Below are 23286 nucleotides of genomic sequence, written 5' to 3'. Positions count from 1 at the left end.
GCAACATATCAGATGCTAAGAAGTTAGTATGCAAGCAGCATTAGTTTTTTTTATGATTATATTCCTGTTAGACCTCTCAATGGCATTCCGTGCTTCTAACAGAAATGTAATCTGGCTGTCCTAGACACTAAATAAGGTTTGTCCATCACTCACTCCCACAAAAAGGCTCCTTATTATTGGCAGGTTGGAGAGCTATAGGGTGGCCTGTGCTTCATCTGATTTATTTCGCATCATAAATGGCTGATGTTGCAGAAAAATGGAAAAATGTATGTGTGAGAGGAAACAGGGGAAGGGAGGCAGGGAAGGTTGGAGGAGCCATCGGAGAGCAATGCAAGTCTGACCTTAATGAAGAGGGGAGGGAAGAATGTCAGGAGGAAGCATCTCAGAGTACTATGCAGCGTAGGGAAGTTTTAGCAAGGCTGTTGGGGAGTCTTCAAGCCACAGCCCCACTACCTGAGGTCTTCTGTATCTTTTAGGAACAGGACTGCTATGCTCAGCCATCGGCTAGGAGCAGTCTATGGGAAGCCTGGTGTCAGCACAAGTGTGGTGATGGGTTTCAGAGTGTAGAAGGCAGGATCTATGGTGAATTAAGCTCCCCATAGTTGCAGGTCTTTGAAGCACATCTTTCTGATTGTCAAATGTTCCCTACCATTTTAAGATGATGGGATGAGAAAAGAAAGATAGAAATGGGCTGTAGTTAGAGAGATATTTAGATTCAAGGCAAGGTTTCTGTTGTTGTTTTGAATGGGAAAGACTTCAGTATGCTTGTAAGCCTAGAGGAGGGAATCTGCAAATTGGGAGAAGTTAAAGGAGAGGAAGGGAAGAAGGGAAAGGGCAAAAGATGGGTGGGGAGTTTGTGTGTGTGTATATGTGTGTGTGTTTTTTTTGGGGGGGGGGGCAGGGGAGAATGAGAATGAATTGTGAAGGAAGAAAACTCCAGAGAAAGAGGAAGAAATTGGACACAAGTTGTAGCTTTGAGGAGTGGCATCTTATTCCCTGGGACAGTGTCTGAATATGATTAAGGTTGGACATTGTTGGAAGTTGAAGGGAATTGTGTTTGATTATTTCAATTTCATTCCAAATAGGAAGCAAAGTATCAGGGGCAATGGTGGAAGGTTTAGTCTTGAACAGGAGGAACAACATCCTCTGAGGTTAAAGCAAAAAGGTAAGATTGGGCTTAGAGAAAGACTTGCAGATGTGGGATGAAAATATGGGAGAGAAAGGCTGATGACCTCAATTTCTTGATGAAGTAGGAGGCAAAGTTATCCGTGGAAGGTTTTATTTGTAGCTCTTCTCATGTGACAAAATTCTATACACAAAACTATAACAGAAATAATATTTGGTATATTAAAATTAATATGTCAAATATCTTTTATATTAAGGTTATTACCTATTACATTAATCTTTTGTAGCAATGTGTGTGTCTGTTTCTTGGTGTATAACCCAAAACTCAAATATTCTCTTGATTTAATCTGGAATTTTAAAAACTGACATTGTATTGAATTTATGTTATTCTCAATCAGAAAAAATTACTGGAAATACACGGTCAGTGTATTATGTATATTTACTACCAAATTTAACAAAACGAAACCACTTTTGAGCTATGTAATTTAGTATTAAGATAATTTTATCATATGAGCATATACTGGCTTACTCCATCAAAAAGTAGACATCAAAGTATTTCATAATTGGGAGGGGACTTTGACATCATTGGTTTCTAGTGTAGGGAGTCTTAGACCTCCAGAAACCTATAAATTGAGTAGTAAAGGTTTATGATCGATTTTCAAATCTCAACACACCAAATGGAAATCCCACTTCACCTATATGAAGGCTGAGGTACAATTATTTCTTTTAAAGTTTATGTATTTATTATTTTGAGATAAAGAGAGAGTGTGAGTGGGGGAGGGGCAGAGACAGAGGGAGAAACAGAATCCCAAGTAGGCTTTGCGCTGTCAGCTCAAGCCTGATGCAGGGCTCGATCCCATGCATGACCTGAGCCAAAATCAAGAGTCAGATGCTTAACCAACTGAGCTACCACCCAGGTGCCCCTGAGGCTACAGTTATTTGAAATGATGTCAATTCAGTAGGGCCACTCTTCAGAAGCTCCAATGGGCCTTTGCAATATTACGATATGGAAAATGCATTAATCATTATTTAATCAATGAGTTTTAAAAATAAACAAAAGCTTCTGAAATATGAGGTTGGGGCTGGGGAATGGATTATAAAAGTTTGAGGTAACTGGTAGTCAAAAAGTTTGGAAAAACGGATTTAATCTAATTCTATAATTTCCAGATGAGCAAACGGGGCAGGGGGAGATAAATAAATTACCCAATCTCACATCACCATTCATTACTAGTAAAGCCAGCATTATGATTTGCATATTTTGGAAGTTGTGAAAAAATTACTTAACATGGGATTTTCCTGTGTGTTAGGGTTTTGCATTTTGTATCATGGTGTTTAGTGTTCTTAGCATTTGGAACCCAAATGCCCCATGTTTTGTTTTGGAGATGCTTTGGGAATGAATATGTATGAGTAGGGAACACCCTACTCCAAACAGTAGGCCAACTTTTCTGTAAAGTGGTTAAAAAAAAAAAAAACAACAGTTCCACAGAGGTAATTGAAAAACAAAAACCTTCAAATGAGGCTTTGTAGTAAAGAGGTACCATAAAAGTCTAATTAATTTCAAAGTCCGTTCTTCCATTCTTCATAATTTTAGGGTAGCCCTCATTTATATCTACTCTAGTTAAAACAGTACTTTAAACAGAGCACATAATTAAACTGTTAGTGGATGAATCTGCAAAAAGAAAACTTATTTTTGACTCTTCTACAGTTTTAATTTTAAATGTGCATACTAAATACATACATTCTTATCAAATAATTAACATATATTCACAATTAACAATCAGGGGCAATCTTTATACAAAAATTCTGCTACAGCTATAATTTTTGAAAACATTTATCCCCCCAGCAAGTTCTACCTTTTTAAAGATAGATACTTTGAATGAAGAATATAAGATACAATCATAATTAGTGGTTCAAACAATGGTTTTCCTTCTTGTGGAATGTCTTAAAATTTCCTTCCTTATATTTCTTTATTCTTTGTCCTCATGTTTCTTTAGACAACACAGTCATTTCTTCTTCTTTTTTTTTTTTTTAGGAAGGGGAGGTCTACTGATGGTCTCAGAGAAGCGCCTTCATAACTGTTGCTGAGGCAGAAATGGAATATTTAATAATTCTACATCTCATTGACGCAGTCTTCCAAGATGTTAAGATCATTTTCTAAGTCCAAAGTTTCAAAATTTTGTAAAGATAATCAGAATTTTAAAACAAATGGTAATAAGTCGTTTCTGAGTTCATTTTCTGTGATATCCAATAATAGGTCAGCTAAAGCTCAGATTTCATACTGGCATCAAATGAACACGGCAGAATGAACATAGCTGAGACCTAGTCATTGTCATAGATGCAACCTGAAAAAAAAAAGAAAACGAATTTCAATGTAGTTATATAGAACACATATCTTCTAAGTGTTCCAAGGTTAGAAATGTGGGTGATTCACACTCCTCTGATTTAGGATTTAAAAAATGTAGAACTGGCTCACTTTATGAAAAAGTAGTTAAATGGAAGACCCTATATGTTCATTGCTCGGTATGCAATCCTAACAGAGTTTCTGGATAGATTTACTCTTTATCAAAATTAGACTCAGGAGTATTTTATCTGGCATTTAATTAAATGTACTCTTTGGTAGTCTTTCTAATTGAGATTAAAGATGTTAAAATCCAGCAAGAATCATGTTTAAAAGGAAACTAAAAGGCCACATGATTAACTCCATGTATCATTTTAGTTGAGATTAATTTTTTAGATCTTAATTTATAAATATGTGATGCTAAGAGAATATTAATGAGCATTATAGGTTATAAAATAAGTACCTACTAATTGGTCAAGTATGCGTATTTTTGTGTATGAAAGTAATTCATAGTAAGATTAATGGTATAATGAATACTCACCAATTATTTTCATACTTCTGTTTTCAAAGAAAATAAATAAGATTCTTGCTTGATTTTCAGTCATGTGCAAAGATAATTTTTTAAAATTATACCACGGCATTTACCTTTCCTAACGTTTTCAAGTGATTCAAATTCTGATCAGATTAGAAAGCTCTAATTTATCCAGCAAGCTATTTTTAGTATTTGTAAGAATGAATTCACTGTTACTGTTCTCTGCGGTGGGTGCCATGTGAAACTTACCATCAGCAATATCATCATAGATCTCTCCATCACTGTAAATGCAGAAAATAATTTTTATCTTAAAGAAGGTATCGTCTTAACATTAAGGCAATATTTAGATTAAAAAGTTAATCATATGATTTTATATGACACAATAAAGCATTTAAGGCTGAGAAGTTACATGTTATGCTTTTATAAGTGGGAAAAAACTTCATATTCATCTACATCGTCTTTCACTGGCTTAGCCTAATCTTCTGTTCTATTCTAAAAATAACCAAAAACCCACAACTTATTCCATATCATAGACACACAAAATAATGGAAACATGCCTCAAGAACATATACCATGCTTTATCATCTTTGGATCCAACCATGTGCCTAGCACACAAGCTATATCTGGTAAGAAAAGCTTATTAAGTTTGTTGAACTGAACAAGCTGAAAAATCATGGCATGATACTCCACCGGGGGCCCTAATGGATTTCTTTAAAAAATATATATATTTAAGTAATCCCTACACCCCACATGGGGCTTGAACTCACAACCTCGAGATCAAGTCATATGCTCCTCTGACTGAGCCAACCAGGTGCCCCGTAGATTCTTTATATTTGTTAATATCAGATTTATACTTTTACTTGAACTTCAAATGTTGAATGAAATAGAATACATTTGGCATAGGAAGTAGGTGCACCATTTTTGCATGTTTCTAATTATAATTTGTAAATATTAATTATAAGATATGTAAATATTAGTGACAAAATGAGTAGCCAAGATGTGATTATTATGATGTTTCTTATGTCATATAATTCTAAAAATATTTATAGTTATAGGTTACATGCATAATAATAGTTCTAGCGACTCTTACGTATTTTGGTTTTACTTGGTCCTGAATCTTTGTGAAATATTCTATTTTAAATTTTTTTTTTAATGTTTATTTATTTTTGAGACAGAGAGAGACAGAGCATGAATGGGGGAGGGCCAGAGAGAGAGGGAGACACAAAATCTGAAGCAGGCTCCAGGCTGTCAGCACAGAGCCTGACGTGGGGCTCGAACTCACGAACCGTGAGATCATGACCTGAGCCGAAGTCGGATGCTTAACCGACTGAGCCACCCAGGTGCCCCGAAATATTCTATTTTATATACCTACTGAATCCCTCCTATGTACCAGGAGATATAAGTATGAGATAGGGGTGCCTGGGTGGCTCAGTTGGTTAAGTGTCCGACTCTTGATTTCAGTTCAGGCCATGATCTCACAGTTCGTGAGTTCAAGCCCACATTGGGCTTGCTGCTGTCAGCACAGAGCCTGCTTCAGATCCTCTGTCCCCCTCTCTGCCCCTCCTCTCCTTGCTTGCTCTCTCTCTCTCAAAAATAAGCTTAAAAAATAAAGATAAAATAAATATGAGATACAAGCTTTGATTTCAAGAAGCTTATAGTCTAATGGAGGAAATAACGATATATAAGTAATTAATATAGAAAGTGTTATAAATGCTAATATAGCCTTGAACTGTAGGATACAGTTTCAAAGTTCAGAAACACAAGGTGACTGTCAGACCAGACCTGCTTTGGGTTCCTGTACTGCCTCTGTGCTTTTATCATGGAAGCAGCAGCAGGCCCTCCAAGTTGGGGCTACTATGGCAGATGCTATGAGTTGCCTATGCCTTCTGTTTGGATCCTCTGAGACTGAGGGAGAGTTTGGCTCTTGGAAATCTGATATAAATGCAAAGAGGACAGATTTTCCTATCATTCATTCAATAAACATTAAGTATCAATTCACTTCAATAGATGGTGAACCAATAATTACTTAGAGTATACTTTCTTTTTTTTTTTTTTTTAATTTTTTTTTTTTCAACGTTTATTTATTTTTGGGACAGAGAGAGACAGAGCATGAACGGGGGAGGGGCAGAGAGAGAGGGAGACACAGAATCGGAAACAGGCTTCAGGCTTCGAGCCATCAGCCCAGAGCCTGACGCGGGACTCGAACTCACGGACCGCGAGATCGTGACCTGGCTGAAGTCGGACGCTTAACTGACTGCGCCACCCAGGCGCCCCAACTTTCTAAATTCTCTCTAATCATCCTGTAATAATCACTGATGAAGATGTGGTCCTATGGTTTGCTACATATTCTTTCTTGAAATTTGTATCTTTCATAAAATAGAAAAGTCCCTTGCCTAGCATCGTGATTAAGGTTCTGAGAAAAATAAATATATTATGATTATCTTTCTTTTGACTCTTTACTAGTTTTCTGACAAAGCATTTGGCATTGACTTGCCTCTTTCTGATTAGTGTCGGTTGTTTATGGATATACTTTGTGAACCTTCCTTGACTTTATTATAATGCAGAATTCTGTAAATCTTTATGTTGGCATATGACCTGATAATGGAGGTCATTTCTTGCACTGATATGCTTGGAACGTTTGAGGGGGGACTCTAACAGCACACTGGTAACAGGCTGTGACAACATCTTATTCATAAGAATAGAAGAAACCTTGACGACTATCTTTTTTTGGGCATGCTTCCAAAAAGACAACTTAATACTCTACTATGCCTAGTGTGAGTAAAGAAAAGCCCTCAATTGGGGGCCAAATTACTAACAGGTGACATTAGCACCTATTGTGTAGATACTAATTGGTCCCTGATTAATTCAATTCAACCAACTGCATTAATCAGTAAGTGAAAGGCAAAATACTTATGAAAGTGTTAGTGGTTTTGACCTGTCTCCAATGTTTGCCATGTCTGTCTCCAATGAATGTGAACTGTATACTCATGAATGAGAAGGGTTCTTGTCTATTTAGAAGAGTAACACTTTATGAAAACCTTAACTTTATTAGGTATTACGATATTGACGTTAGTATAGCATATTGTTTTAAAATTTATTTATGATAATTTAGTAGGTTGTATTATTTAAATGATATTAGGAATCTTTCTTAAAGAAGAGCATAGCATTCTTTTTATAAGTATAGTAGTAGAGGGAAATGAGCTTACTTATCCACCAAGTAACTCCGAAGAACATAACCATCTATGAAAAAAAAAGAAAAGTAAATTTTATTAATAGTACAGCATTGAAAAATCTTTACCGTTTCTTTTAAGAAAGTGAAAAAGAATGGAATAACTAATATGATGTAATGTGATCTAATATACTGAATAATTAGATCTATCTCCAAATATGACCCATTTTTCTTACTTGTGTCCACTTTTCTCTCCTTCCTTTCTTCTCCTTTTCTAACTTTTCTTTCTCTCTCCTACACCTCTCTTTTCCTCCATTTACACTCTTTCCCCTTAAAGAGAAACAAACTATCTTAAAGTTACTGCAAGTTGGCACACAAGCCTCTTCCACATTTTACCCTATTTCTTCGAGGTGTTATCCATGTGCCCCAGTCTTGTGAAGAATATGCAGTTTCTCCAAATACAAAAGTAGTTCATAAATAGGTATTCCAAATACCACCGATCAGAACCTTAACTTATAAAATGTGATTAGGTTGAGCAGAGTCAAAACCGTGTTCAACTCCCTTCTCAGCTCAGCAATCTGGTGATTACTTGGGGGAGGATGGAATGGTTTGTATGCCCAGTGTGGAAGATTTTCCACCACTGCTTTTGCCATTTGACCATGCCTTTTCATCTTTCGTGAATCAAATCATTATTTTTTAAAATAAACTAATTTTTTATAGAGAGTCAGTGAGCGAGCCAGAGTGGTAGAAAGAGAGAGAATCTTAAATAGTCTCTACACCCTTTGCAGAGCCTGACACAGGGCTTGATCCCATGATCTGAGATCAGGACCCGAGCCGAAATCAAGAGTCAGAAACTCAACTGACTGAGCCATTCAGGCACACGTCCCTTTCTTAAATTTAATTTTGTTTTTGAAACAAATCATTATTAGAAGAACACATACCAGGCAGTCTAGTGATTCCCTGTTAAACAGAAAATAGACCCATTTTATGCAAGAAAGCAAAGATTTTTTTTGAGTACCTTATCTGCGCCTCTATTGTGCAAAATAATCCTAAGAAAAAATATAAACGATTTTTCCTGAAAAAAAAAATGTCTGCTGACATTTAATTAGTATTACTAACATTTGGAATTCATAGTTTTGGACTGGCACCTAAACACTACTGTATGCTTGAGATTAGTACCATTTACTGCCTTGTCAATATAGCCTCTAAATTCTTTCACTGAATCAATCTATTGGGCTTGGTCCACTTTAGATATAAGTTTTATTAGAGTAAATGTGTAAAAAATTATAAAGCAGGAAACTCATAGACAAAGATTAATACAAATGATAATAAACTTACTTAGACACACTGATGTCATATCGCCATTGACTTAACATGCAAAAACATTTTTTAAAAAAAGCTGGGATCATACAAGTGAAACTCTAGATTAAAACTTAAGAAAATGAATTTTTCCTTGAAATATTCCAGGGTAAAAAGAACTCCATTGAAATATTTTATCAAGAAATTCACCACTTTTTTAAGAAATATTTTTTTTAATGCTTATTTATTTTTATGAGAGAGAGAGAGAGAAAGAGGGAGGGCATGTGCCCATGAGTAGGGGAGGGGCAGAGAGAGAGGCGGGTAGAGAATCCAAAGCAAGCTCTGAGCTGTCAGCACAGAGCCTGACATGGGGCTTGAACCCAACAACCACGAGATCATCACCTGAGCTGAAGTTGGACACTCAATCCACTGAGCCACCTGGGCGCCCCAAGAAAGTCACCACTTTTTAATGAAAACTTTATTAAAATCCTATTTGGAAAAGGAAAAATCAAAGTTCTCTTTGAATTCCTGTAGTATGGAAATAACGTAGCATATGTCAAAATGATAAAAGAGCAATAATGTAATATTTTCCTCAGAGTATGAAAAGTCAGACCTTGTTATACCTTCCTTTTTTATTTCAATTAAAGCAAAAGTGGCAAAAATTATTAATGTAAGAACATCTAAAATTAATATCCTTGGTTGTCTTTTATATCACAGTTCTTTTATTGATTTCATGTTAACAGACTTCTAAAAAAATTAAGGTATATATCATAATTTAACACCATTTTTAAAGGGGAATAACCTTGTCTCTAACAAATTCAATCTACATGTGTCTCTCAAAAGAGAAAATCTGTGCAGATAATAAGTTTTTAGAAGAAATTGTGGATTTTGTGTCAAGGTCCCAATAGCTGAAATCTGTCTTTACCTGTACTGATGTTTGGGGCTAAAATAAAATGTGAATAGTGCTCTATAGACAGTAATGGTCACAAACTCCCCACTAGTTAAAATTGGTGGTTCTGCTTATGTTTGAATTTTTTTCCTTAGAATAGAGCGGGAAATAGGGGTGCCTGGGTGGCTCGGTTGATTAAACATCCAACTCTTGGTTTTGGCTCAGGTGATGATCTTATAGCTTCATGACTCTGAGCCACCCCCCATCGGGCTCTGTGCTGACAGCACAAAGTCTGCTTGGGGGTTCGTTCTCCCTCTCTGTCTCTCTGCCCCTCCCCTGCTCACACTCTCTGTCTCTCCCCAAAATAAGTAAATAAACACTAAAATTTTTTTAAAAATTGGGAAATAAAAGAATACAATAAGTGTTCTCATGATATATTCATGTTTAAATTAATAATTTAAAAATAATGACATGTATGAGCTGAAGTTTTTACAGTGGAGGTAATCTCATTGTGAGCTGTTCAGGCTTTGCAAAGTCTCTTAACTAAAATTAGAAGATACAAAATTAGGAAAATGTTTAAGAGATTATAAACTGCTGCCAGAGGTTGGACTTACTCCAGCATTGAATATATTTCTGGGTTTTTTTTTTTTTTAGTCTTTATAATATTAAAGGAAATAAAGAACAAAATAAAGAGAATATAATCACCATTTTTGGATCTTAAAGTTTTCTATTTTCCTGTGCTTTTAGATAATCTACTTTCAAAAACTCATTTATGCTAAAATTTATAAGTAAGCAATAAACAGTCCTTCACATGACCAAAGTTAGTAACTCATGATATACGGCTTAATAGCCTGTCTTCACAAAATTAATTATAAAATACATATTCTTCTAGATTCTAAAGCCCCTATTACATTTCCTCCTATATCTTGCCTGTGTGAGAGCTCTAAGGAATGGCTTTCTCTTTTGTTGAATGCTCTGCTGTTGCTGTTGCTTGTGTGTGTGAGATAAACAAATATGACTGATTGTGAACATTATCTCAGAAACAGGTATCAAGGAGATGCGGTGTGGGATGTACTGTATTCCTCTATTTTAGCTTTCTGAAGTGATGTGATAATTTGGGGCTCATTAGCTGTAAAATTACTATTGTATAGCATCTTTACAGGGTTAATGACTTTTAATAGAGCATAGGTTTTGATGTCTAGTACCTTTAAAAATCTCTAAAACTTCATTCTCTTAAAAGCATGATTCATGACAGTGTAAAAACAAGTGACTTACCATGAATTTTTATATTTTATATAATCTCCCCATTATAGTCCCTAGAAATAATTTTTTTTGCAGTAGAAAAATGATCTCCTTGCTTAAATGTTCCATGTACATCCATTATAAGGAAAATTAATGAAAAATATGAAGGAAATGAACAAAAAAGTCATCACGGCTCCATACCACGTAGAATGGTCGCCATGTTTACTGTGGGTGCTGGCGTACCACGGATTCTCACACAAAATATGAATTTACTATTTGGAAACTTAACATTCATAAAGCAGAACAGTGGCTTGAAACAAATGTTCTGAATTATGCGGTGGGTTAGAGCTAACTGAGAAAGTAATACCCATGCCTTACATGTGCCAGTTCTCAGGACTGACTCACCTTCCAGAAGGTTGTTGTGAATAAAATTATGAAGCAAATTCAAAATCATCTTTGGAAAAGTAGAAAATATCTTCATTCTAATGTTTCTAAATTTTTTACTTAGTAATAAGCAACAAAAAAAGTAATTTTTTTTTATTATTTCATTTGTTCTAACAAGTCCAGATATAAAGTTAAATTTACTCAACTTGGCTTCACACAGTTTAAAAACAATAAAATCATGTTGCATAGATTTACCTCAGCAAATGGAATAATATCTGACTTCAAGGAAACATGGTCATAATATAACAGACAGAAAAAAATAAAACACTGTGTATAAGACTAGATATAAATTATTAGCCTTGTGTTATAGAAATGTTCTCTCTCCCTCTCTTCTTTCTCTCTGTCTCTATTTCTAGGGCTTCAAATCAGTAGACTTTTAAAATTTCTGAATTAAAAAAATTTTCTTCAGTGAGCATGTTTTATATTAAACTGAAAACAAAATAACTTAAGGAAAGAAATGATCAACTGGATTTGAGAAAATCCAAACTCTCTTTGAAATTCCCCTTTCTTAGATGCCCAAAGGAAATGGAGAACATTTTAACCACAAATAATTCAGTTCATGTCTCCTTCCACACTTTTTATAGAAAATTTTTTCTCTGGTGACAGGAAGTGGAAAAACCCACAGCTTATGAGACATTGAGTTGTGGAATATGTGCAAATATTAGTGAGAAATTCTAAACATTTGGGAATGTGCCAGAAATACATATTTAAGATCTCAACACCTCTGCGATATGTGTTTCCATAAGTCAGTGAATGAACTGATCAAATGTGATAATGCTTGTGAAAGTGGCTTGTACTCCACTCCACAATGGGAAGAGATTATTGTTCATGCTTTCGCCTCTAATTTCTACCATTACAAAATAAGTTGAAGTAAACTATGCTTTCTTTTCTCTGATGGATTGAAGAATGGAAAGTAAGGAAAATGTTAGGGTTACCATGGTGTTGGATTGCAAATGCGTTTATGGCGGTCAGATGTAGAAACAAGGAACTGAAAGATTTAAAATCTCCTAAATGATACATAACAAGCAAACCACATCACTAAAGCTAAGATGGAGAGCTTCTGTCTTCTAACAAGTGAAACTATTCCATAGACTTCTTCCTGTGTGTGTTTATATGTCAGACTTTCATCTGGTTTTCCAACTGCAATCTCCAAATTGTTACATTCAGTTTAGTAAGCCAGCCCTGAGCAAGGTGCCAGGCACCAGGAGATGTACTGGCAATACAATGTTGAGAACATTTCAGTGAAGCTACTCTCAAGCTCAGAGGCTAATAAGAATAATAGATTGGTAAAACGGTGAGGACAATTACAGGGACAAAAGCCATAGCATGGTGGGACAGAGGAGAGATGAACTGTGATTGGTGACTGGGGAGCAGGGAGTGGATGTGCTCCCAATTTTAGATGACAAATGGATTGTTGTTAATAGACAAGTAGGGAGGCACCTGGATGGTTCAGTCGGTTATGCATCTGACTCTTGATTTCAGCTCAGATCTCGATCTCACGCTATGGGAGATCGAGCCCCGTGTCCGGCTGCGTGCTGAGTGTGGGGCCTGCTTGGGATTCTCTCTCCCTCTCACTCTGCCCCTCTCCCACTTGCATGATCTCTCTCTCTTTCAAAATAAATAGTTTTACTTATAGTTATTAATAGTTCAAAATAGTTATTAATAGTTATTAATAGTTCAAAATAAATAGTTTCTCTTTGAAAATAAAAAAATAGACAGTTATGGGCATTCGAAGTAGAATGAAATAGCACGGAAAGATAAAATAGCATGGCATATTCAGGGAATGACAAGGAAGTGATATATATTTTTGGAGTGTCAGTTGCAGATGGAGAATAGTTGATGAGCCTGAAGATAGATCTAAAGAGTTTTATGTATTAGCCTAAAGACTTTGTGTTTTTAAAAATAATATTTGAACAACAGTTCAAATCCATCAAACAGGTGGATTGGATGAGAGTAACAGTAAGGTAGACATATCATTTGAAAGGCTATTGCAATAATCTAGATGAAGAAGGGTTAAATCTACACAATTATCCCAAATCCTATAGACATACATGAAGAATGGATCAGAAATTAGGGAAATTAAGAACATCAAGGATCCCGTTCAAGGAAGGAATAAGCAGGAGGTTTAGAGAAATTAAGAAAAGCAGGAGATTTGGCAAAATAAAAGTGAAATTAAGCAGATATGATAATTAAAATTTGGAATAATGCTTAACATGAAAGGTAACAATAGATGCTCCAGGTGGCCTTGCCCATAGACCTTCACCCTCACCACACCAGTGACTTTGCTTCACTCAACTGACAGCACTTGCATTTTTTTTTTTAAACAGATCTCTTTTCTTTGGCTTCCAAAGCTCTTTGTCAGCTTGCCCAGTATCCTGAGTGGCTCACCACCTGCCCAGGAGTTAGGCTTCAACTTCACATGGACAGGAGTTGATGTATAAGCATCGCGATTTATTTCCCACTGGGTGGGATAACACTGCTACTCTGAGTTCCTAACTGGAATAAGCTCCAGTTATTCAAGTGGCAACCTTTTCCATAACAAGGCTTTGTTGACTGCCTTTCTCTTCCTGTCCACTTTTCCACTTGCGCATGATTTTTTCCCAGAATCACCTCCTAAATGGGGAAGCCAAGCTAAGACAAAGCCCAGCCAAAGAAAGTATTTAAATAAAAAGCAACAGGTACACAGCACTACTGGTTTAATCATCAGGTTTCCATTCTGTTTGGGATGGACCCCAAATCACCTAAGGCTTGAATTAGTTATCAGTGAGCTTAGGAATTGTAAAGTGCACTTGGTATTGCACCAGAAAAAAATGATAAAAGTTACATGGAACCCTTGATTGTTGTCTATCAGTACTTCATGCAATCTTTCCACTTCTCGTTTTTAACTGATGATAAATTCTAAGAGGGTAGTAGCCCTCCAGTAGTCATAGCAGTATTCAGAATTAATGATATCCAAATAGGAAGTGATAGATTACAAAATCATCCCTGAGTAGTTATTATTTTCTTCATTCTTTTTTTTCTAAATGTTTATTTATTTTTGAGACAGAGACAGACAGAGTGAGAGCAGGGGAGGGGCAGAGAGAGAGGGAGACACAGAATCGGAAGCAGGCTCCGCGTTATCAGCACAGAGCCTGACGTGGGGCTTGAACTCACAAATCACGAGATCATGGCCTGAGCCCAAGTCTGACGCTTAACTGACTGGGCCACCCAGGCGTCCCTATTTTCTTCATTCTTAAGGTCCACTGGCTTCTAGGAAGTTAAGGGTCTCTTTCAAATTTCTGTTTCTGGTGCCATATCTTCTTGCTCATCTACATCTATACAAGTTGTTGATGAGGTCATTTACACCTTTGTTACTCAAGAGTTTGTTCCGTGAACCTCAGCATCAATTACCTGGCAACTTGGTAAAATGCAGAATGTTACACCTCATCTCAGACCTACTGAATTAGAATCTGCGTTTTTGACAAGATTCCGATGTGATGTGTATGTACGTTGAAACTGAAGACCATTGCTTTAGATGGGATTAGTTGCTAAAGACAAGAATCTCAGGACAGCATGGCAAGGTTGGTCTGAGGCTTGTGCCCTGGGGAAAGGGCCACATGACAAGTACTAGGATAATTTTCTCTTATGAAAAAGCAGAGAAAAGAAAACAGGTTCACTTAGGCTCATCACCTCAATCAGCCACTATTGGCCGTTTAGTTAATTTCTTTTATTTACATAATTTTTTGATATGGGTATAAGTCCTATCCCACATGAAGCAGGCTTCTTCCTTCTCTTTCTATTGTGTCATGAGAATTTCTGCACATTAATATCATAGTCATCATGTAAATATTCAGGCTGGTATATTAATCATAACTTACTTCATACTTTAAAAAATTTTTAAACTCTTATTTATTTATTTATTTATTTATTTATTTTAATATGAAATTTATTATCAAATTGGTTTCCATACAACACCCCGTGCTCATCCCAACAGGTGCTCTCCAAAATTTTTAAACTTTTAAATGTTTTTTCTGACCCTTTCATGCATAGAGTTTTTCTGCATTTAAAGCTATTCCTTGCGTTGCATCCTCACAAATGCTAGTGTGGATGTGGGTTTTCTTTGTCTCCTGGAGCACTGTCTACACATTATCTCCAGTGACCTTTGAGTGTTAATACTACACTACTCATGCCCTTTATCCTTTGTATCCACATTCCATTTTCTCCTTTTGAAAGCCAACCACACCTCCTCCATGATAACTTTAGATCCATTTCCCCAACCTTGAGTCACTGGTTTTATTCTTAAAACTCCCATTTCAGTTCCTGTCCCTGAGTCACCTTCCTGTCATTAAAATTCGACTCAGAGTTCATGTTTCCACACAGACTGGCCAAGCTGATATGGGGCAGCCACGCTGACCATTCAATTTTAAATACAGGACACATAATTTTGAATTACTCTTCCCCGGACTTTAAGTGAAATAAGCTTCTTTTTAAAGTTTGACAAAAACATTTCCATCTGTCAGTTTTAATAGCTGATCAAGTCAAAGAAGACAGGGACTCTCTTGTGTTCATTTGGAAGAGTATGTTGTATTAAGTGTGTCCAAATAGGAAATGAAAACAAGCAAATTTGCAAGGTAGGAAAACTGGAAATTCTGCACGTGACATGTGCTGTATAATTTCAAAACCAGATGACAGCAAGAGCCACTCACTGCTTAGCACAGTGGTTCTTGCTTCAGTATACTTAAGAATAAGCTAGGGGTCTTATGATCACAGGTTCCATCTGCCGCCCCCCAGAGCTCATGACTTAGCAGGTCAAGAGTGGGGCCAGGCAACTGTGATTTTAATACACAAAGGGTTTTCTGATGCTGGTGGTCTGTGGGACTGCATTTTGGGAAGTACTAATTTGGCATTACTTTGGCACCACAGTGCCGAATATAGCAGGTGAGAAACGATAAAGGATGAAAATAAGATACGCTGATTTCAGCACTGCAAATCTCTAGTTTCTTAATGTTTTCCACAATTCATAAAGCATGGAAAAAACAAAGTTAATAAAACAAGGGTGATCAGGAAAACGTGTCTGATTATTAAATCCTGGAATGCCATATTGACAAAGAGTAAGCAGTGACTTACATTTTCCTTCTTCATTCCTGCAGAGAACTTTCGTATCATCAGTGCTTTGTATAACTTCGAGAGATTCACCGGGCTTCACCTGTAGATCTCTGGTCCCCCACCTTTTAGAAGTTAAGGAGGGTGCAACTTTGGTTGAATATAAAACTCTAATTTCACCATCATACTGGAAAAATACAAACATTTATATTATTGATTGATGTGTATTATTAAAGTAATCCATTTACTGACAGATTTATTAAGAAAGTCTTTGCTAGGGCGCCTGGGTGGCTCAGTTGTTTAAGCATCTGACTGTCTCAGGTCATGATCTCATGCATGGTTCGTGAGTTTGATCGTGCATCGGGTGAGCTGGAGCCCGGCCTCGGGTAAGCCCTGCTTGTCTCTCTCTCTCTCTCTCTCCCTCTCAAAAAAAAAAAAAAAAAAAAGTCTTTGCCAAACAAGCAAAAAATAACGTAAAAGCATTACAGAAAAATTTTCGAGAGAAAAGCCACTCATAATCTCATGAAACTAATATAATCATTATTTTTAAAATTAAAAAATTTTAAGTGTACATATGTGTTGATTTGATACACTCATATATTGCAAAATGATTAGCAGTGTAGCTTTACCTAACACCTCTATCATTTCACATGATTACCACTTTTTGTGGTGAGAACACCTAAGATTTACTCTCTTTACAACTTCCAAGTATATAAGACAGTATTGCTAACTATAATCACCAGGCTATACCTGAGACCCCTAAAGTTCGTTCATCTCATAACTGAAAGTATGTACCCCTTTGACCAATATCTCCTCCATCCGCCCACCCCAGCCTCTGGTAATTATCACTGTACCTTGTTTTTGTGAGTTTGGCCTTTGAAGAGTCCACATATAAGTGATATTATAGAGTATTGTCTTTCTCTGTCTGACTTATCTCACTTAGCATAAGGCCCTTAGGGTTGTCACAGTGGCAGGATTTCCTTCTTTTTCATAATTAATATTGCATTACATATACATCATATCTTTGTTTTATCCATTCTAGTTTTAGATTATCCTCTTACTAAAGTTCAAAGAACAACTAAATGTAAATGATTATTGCAGCATATATAGTGCATGTGTGAGACTTCACTTAATTTGTTATAAAATAAATTAAAATCTAAAGTAAATTTTGTAGTAAATAAAGGAGTTAGGATGGATAACTCATATTGATAATTACACTTAAACATTTTTTTTTAGTTTATTTATTTTGAGAGAGAGAGAGAGAATGCTCACATGAATGGGGGAGCAGCAGAGAGAGAGGGAGAGAGACAATCCCAAGAAGGCTCCATGCTCTCAGCATGGAGCCTGACGCAGGGCTTGAACCCATGAACCATGAGATCATGACCTGAGCCAAAACCAAGAGTCGGATGCCTGACTGACTGGGCCGCCCAGGTGACCCTATAATTACACTTTTAATAAGTGCATTGTGGTACTTAAAAGTCATTGTTTTTTTTTCATTAGCATTTTGTACTTTGTCTAATATTTAAATATGACATACTTTAAACTTTTTCCTGAAGTCTTTCTCTTCTTTTTCCTGCTTTTTTAGCTTCTTGGGGTCTTTTTCTTCTGTCTTAGCCTTGGCTCCTTGACTAAGATGGCAGAACACACATAAAACAACAGTTTAGTTTGAAAAGAATAGCGTACAATAAAGACTTCATCCATCACTTAACAATTTTGTTCAATTTTGTTTTTAGTTGGTTCCTTTTCTTAGAAATCTAGTACATCCATTGTAGTAAATGATAATATTTCATACCTGGAAGAGATTCTTCACAAGAACATAGTTAAAGTGGAAGTAGTGATTACTTATGTTGAACCATTGAAATGACTGAGGTATAGTGTAAACATGCTTACACATCAGAGGTTCCATATAATTCAGCCTATCGTCAAACTCCCTATATATTTTCAGCCCTTCCTAGGTAATTAAGTGGCCTGGCCACTGTCATAGAAGAGGCTTTTTGAAAAATAATGTTTTTTAAAAAATTGATTTTTATGTCTTGAAAAGTTTATCTATTTAAAAATAAAAAAGTTTACAATTCTATTGAATTTTCTTGAGCCGTTTTTCATATCTTCTTAAAATGGAGCCAGGCTGGCATCTCATAGACACCAAATGGACTCCAGCTGGTTGTCATTAGAAGGGTGAAGAAGCCTAAGATAGTGATTCTCCAGCCTGGACACATATGGGATCACCTGGAAGTTTTAAAAAAGTACCACTACTTATGTCTAATTCCTAGAAATTCTAGGAATTAAATAAATTCTATATATTTAAAATTCTAAATTAAAATTCTATAAATTAAATAAATTCTAATTAAGTAGAACTGAGTGAGGTCTAGATACTGACATACATACTTTATAGCTCCCCAGGTAATAGTAATTTGCAACCAAGGTTGAGGGACATTTGCTAGGGCTGAATGTCTATGTTAGGGAAAGGTTGGGAATCTCTGAAGGAGGGAATTTTAAAATCAGAATTTTTGGGTATAATGAAAAATTCTAAACACTGATATTAATTATTATCTAGCTTACCTAAAATAAATCTAGCAACTGATTTATTGAAAATGTTTGATTCTTTAACTTTTGAGTCTTGGGATTTAGTTCATCTACTGTGAAATGGATTAGCACATTATCCTTCCTTGGGTTCTGTATCCTTCCTCAGTTTCTCCTGTCTTATGGTCCTCTGGGCAGTAGTGGAATTGAGGTCCCAAATCACCACTTTGGAGCCATCAGGACATACACGAGTGTTCAAAATGCCCCGTGAGCTCTCTTTGAAAATACCTTACTGAAATTTAGATTTAGCTAAAAATAGAATATTCTGTTAGAGAACATAAAATAGTCTTAAAGTCTGAAAATAAGCAGCAGTAAAGAGAACGGTACCTATCACATCAAGTTTAACCAGCTGGGGTTTATTCTACTTGAAGAAAAGGTCCAGTGCATAACCAGGTACGTAGAGAGCTGTTTAATGGAATATGGTGGCATTTTTACAGGAATATAAAACGGAAAAATGAATTTAAAAATGTCAGGGATAGAAGTGACTTCCCAATGGTGAGGAATTTTCAAACCGAACATATCACTGAAGAAGATTAGATTTTCCTTCCAGAAAAAAGGAGAACAATTCTCTTTTCATCTTGCATGTTTGTTTTGCCTGTGGAACTTGAGCTTCACATAGAAATGATAACATATTCTCCCTTCAGTTTCTTTGATCTTGAAACTTTCATTCAGTAAAATTAGCTTAACGGTGTTGGTAAAAAATAAATGCTAAATGAATACATGCTCATGCACTCTTGCAGCATAGCTTAGAAGACGCTATGTATTGTCACCCGTTTATGTCACTTTCAGCCTTTAACTAATCAAGGCCAAGATCTTTTTATTCATCCTTTTTTCCTGAGAAAGCTACAGACGTGTTCTTGCTTTCATACACAGTATGTATCAGCTCATCGCTTGTGTTTATTGGAATATAGAAAAATCTTACCATGTTATTTCCTATTTCAAAAGAAGTTTCTTTTTTTAATTTCTTTTAAATAAATTTTTTTTAATTTTTTTTTTTCAACGTTTATTTATTTTTGGGACAGAGAGAGACAGAGCATGAACGGGGGAGGGGCAGAGAGAGAGGGAGACACAGAATCTGAAACAAGCTCCAGGCTCTGAGCCATCAGCCCAGAGCCTGACGCGGGGCTCGAACTCCTGGACCGCGAGATCGTGACCTGGCTGAAGTCGGACGCTTAACCGACTGCGCCACCCAGGCGCCCCTAAATAATTTTTTTTAACGTTTATTCATTTTTGAGAGACAGAGACAGAGTGCAAGTGGGGGAGGGGCAAAGAGAGAGGGAGACACAGAATCAAAGCAGCCTCCAGGCTCTGAGCTGTCCGCACAGAGCCCGATGCAGGGCTCAAACTCACGGACCACAAGATCATGACCTGAGCTGAAGTCGGACGCTTTACCGACTGAGCCACCAAGGCGCCCCTCAAAAGAAGTTTCAAAAGAGACTCCTTTTGTACTAACTGATCTTAACAGATTTTCATACAGTTTTAGCCTAAAATGAAATTGAAACCTTAGGTGAGCTGAAGAATGTCACTATTCACCTTGAACAGTTTTTTTTTTTTTAATTTGAATGGAACCTTTGAGAATCTGATGCTTTTGTGAAAAAGAGACATAACAAAGTCCTTTTAAAACACAAATCATTTTTTTTCACAAAAGGAAAAAAATCTTGTGGAGGACAGAAGAGATTTGAAGAAGTTAGGTGAGGGTTGAGACATAAACTAAGAAGTGCATTCAAGACAAAAAGCTTTTAGGAAAAGGGTAAAGATAAAGGGAGGAGATGAATTGGTGAGATCAGTCATGATCAGGCTCTCAAATATTTCCCCAGTGAATGAATATTTGAATGAATAAATGAGTGCAGACATCAGTGAGTCACAGGGCAGGGGATAATCAGGGGACCAGCAGCCGAACTACTGGGAGAGGGGGAGGGGAAGAGGGAAAAGCAAGGGAGGAGAAAGGAGAAGAGGGATCAGGGCTCTCCACCCACAAATGGAGCAGAACCCTTAGAGCTTGGATCAGAGAGAGGACAGAGCAAACAGGAGCGAACACAGGAGATCCATAACCCACTGGGGTTTTATTCTAGTTGAATTTTCTGGAGCAGTCTGATTTCTGTCTCAAAATGAGGACATTTTAATTACCTCAGCTCTGCTGGTGGAGCAGGGAAATCAGACGCATCCACATCATCATAAACTTCATCTCCCATGTCTAACAAAAGACAAAATACCAAATGTTGAAACACTTTAGGTTTGAAGTTTTAAAATTATTATTATTATTATTTTTAAATTAAGTAGGTGCTACGTCCAACATGACCCCGAGATCAAGTGTCACATGCTCTACTGACTGATCCAGCCAGGGACCCCAGTTTGAATTCTGATATGAACATTCAGTCATGTTTTTAATTTAAAGATTTTTCTTTCAAAGACAACAAAAGAAGTTTCCCTGGGGTCTCTGTACATTTCTCCTGGAGGCAGTGTCTATTCCTTCAAAGGGAGAGGTTTTTCTCTCCCTAGATGCTTCTGTTAAATTTCCCTCAAGAAAGCCAGTGACCATGGTTGTAACTAGCATCACCAGGATAAGTCCCCCCAAAACAGTGACTGAGATTATTTGAAGATCCACACTTGTGATGAATGGAAGATAAGTAGATTGCTGACAAACAAATCAATATTACAGCCCATTGGCAGTAGGCAATAGAGATTGAAATCAAGATTCCTAGGGGATTTAGGATGCTAAGATAATATATATTATTTTATTTATATGCGTGTCTTTGTCTATGCCTATCTGTCCATCTGTCTATCTATCTATCTATCCATCCATGTATCATTCTTTTTTATTCACTGATCTGCTTTCTCCTTATTAACTTTTAATTTATAGCAATATTAGGTGTGGTATCACCTTAAAATAGAAAGAATATTTCTGTTAATAAGACAGAGCTGGTACCAGCAGGTATTGAGAACCAGTATTGGTGGAAAAGTGGCAATGACCTTAACTAGTACAATGGCTTTTCCAATCCATAGATACTTTTCTTCCTTCTAGAGCTCTTGTTAATAAAGTCAGGAGGATTGCTTCCTCTTTGTACCTATTGAGTTGCTCCACAGCAAATTAAGCTGAAGAGATGAGTTGAAGAGAGTAAAATGTTTTAAGGAATGATTATCATAGAAAGTTTAAATGCTCTCTGCTAGTGGCAAGGATTTAAACTCCTTTAAGAATTCCTCCTCTATCTGTAATGTAGAGAGTATATACATATATGGTATATACATATGCTACACACACATGTGTCTGTGTGTGTATTCCTCGCCCCCCCCCCCCCAGGTAATTAATTTCACAGCTATGTGAAGAATCCATAATTAATATATAAAAATATGACATATCATTGGTTTCCAGAACGGGAAACATTACTGTTCCATGCACACGCACTTAAAACACACTTGAGAACAAAAGAAAATGAAAAAAAAAAAACCATAGTTTTTACTTAACTGATCACATTTGTTTCATTTTATACCTATCCTTTGTGGAGCTAAGATTCTTGAATGCTTTTTTTTTTTTTAATTTTTTTAACGTTTATTTTTATTTATTTTTGAGACAGAGAGAGACAGAGCATGAACAGGGGAGGAGCAGAGAGAGAGGGAGACACAGAATCTGAAACAGGCTCCAGGCTCTGAGCTGTCAGCACAGAGCCCGACGCGGGGCTCGAATTCACGGACCGTGAGATCATGACCTGAGCCGAAGTCGGACGCTTAACCGACCAAGTCACCCAGGCGCCCCACTTGAATGCTTTTTGAAAATTATACATTAAGATATAAGCTCATTATCAGCTATTGATAAACTTTTATTAGTGCCTTACATACTTTCATATTGACAACTGAACACGAGGTCAGATAACCAGTTTGGAAAAAGAGATTATCTGTGTGTTTAGTTTTCTCTTTCAATTTATTTATAAATTCAAATAAACTTTTTGAAAGCCCCTGAATATTCTTATGAGGCATTTTATTTTGTTCAAAGTGAATTTAAGAAAAATCTTTTAAAGTTCTGTCTCAGATCTTTAAATTAAAAAAATAAGCTGACAGAAACTGTACAAAGAAGAAACTGTTTTATATTTAGCAGTGGAAGAATTTCCAAATACAATATAAATGATACATTTAAAAAAAACAAAGAAATTTAGATTTAGAAGGGCCTTGGTGGCATATAATCTGGTATATTTTTAGAAATCATTGCTCAGAGGCCCAATATATCAAGCTCTACTGAATTGGGGTGGATAAGAGATGGGAAATATCGATGTCCATCCCTGCCCACTTGTTTATTTCTCCTTCATGACCCCTATGACTGGGTGAACTGTTTAAAGACCATCAAGATGAAAAATTCTCCTCTTCCCACTCTTTCACTGTTGAAGAACTGTGGAGCAGTTACTTGACAGCTTTACACAAGTTATTTTTTCCAGAGTCAGAACTTTAATCCAGACACCATGACTATATCCAGTGCCTTCCCACCACCCTATCTGCAAAAAAAAGAGATATAAAATATATACTTAATTTTTGTTACTTACCCAATTGTTTAGGAGGAGCAGGAAAACTGGAAGGAAAGTGAGAACACAATTATAATC

General features: G+C 36.4%; 1 protein-coding gene across 4 annotated transcripts in view; it reads right to left on the bottom strand.

The window, feature by feature from the left end:
- Positions 1-1265: 1265 nt before the first annotated feature.
- Positions 1266-23286, bottom strand: part of FYB1 (FYN binding protein 1) — a 157078-nt gene continuing 135057 nt past the window's right edge. For all 4 annotated transcript variants that reach the window (XM_047863016.1, XM_047863011.1, XM_047863022.1 and 1 more), the window contains 7 exons: positions 23230-23255; positions 20828-20894; positions 17658-17748; positions 16145-16307; positions 7202-7235; positions 4245-4276; positions 1266-3467 (listed from right to left, as the gene is read on the bottom strand). In XM_047863016.1, coding sequence (XP_047718972.1) covers positions 3445-3467; positions 4245-4276; positions 7202-7235; positions 16145-16307; positions 17658-17748; positions 20828-20894; positions 23230-23255 — 436 coding nt within the window. In that variant the 3' untranslated portion in view covers positions 1266-3444. The remainder of the gene's footprint in view (positions 3468-4244; positions 4277-7201; positions 7236-16144; positions 16308-17657; positions 17749-20827; positions 20895-23229; positions 23256-23286) is intronic.

The sequence above is a fragment of the Prionailurus viverrinus genome, chromosome A1 (genome assembly GCF_022837055.1).
Source record: "Prionailurus viverrinus isolate Anna chromosome A1, UM_Priviv_1.0, whole genome shotgun sequence".
NCBI classification, from domain to species: Eukaryota; Metazoa; Chordata; class Mammalia; order Carnivora; family Felidae; genus Prionailurus; species Prionailurus viverrinus.
Note: the sequence above shows the minus strand (reverse complement) of the source record. Positions and strands in the feature narration are given on the sequence as shown.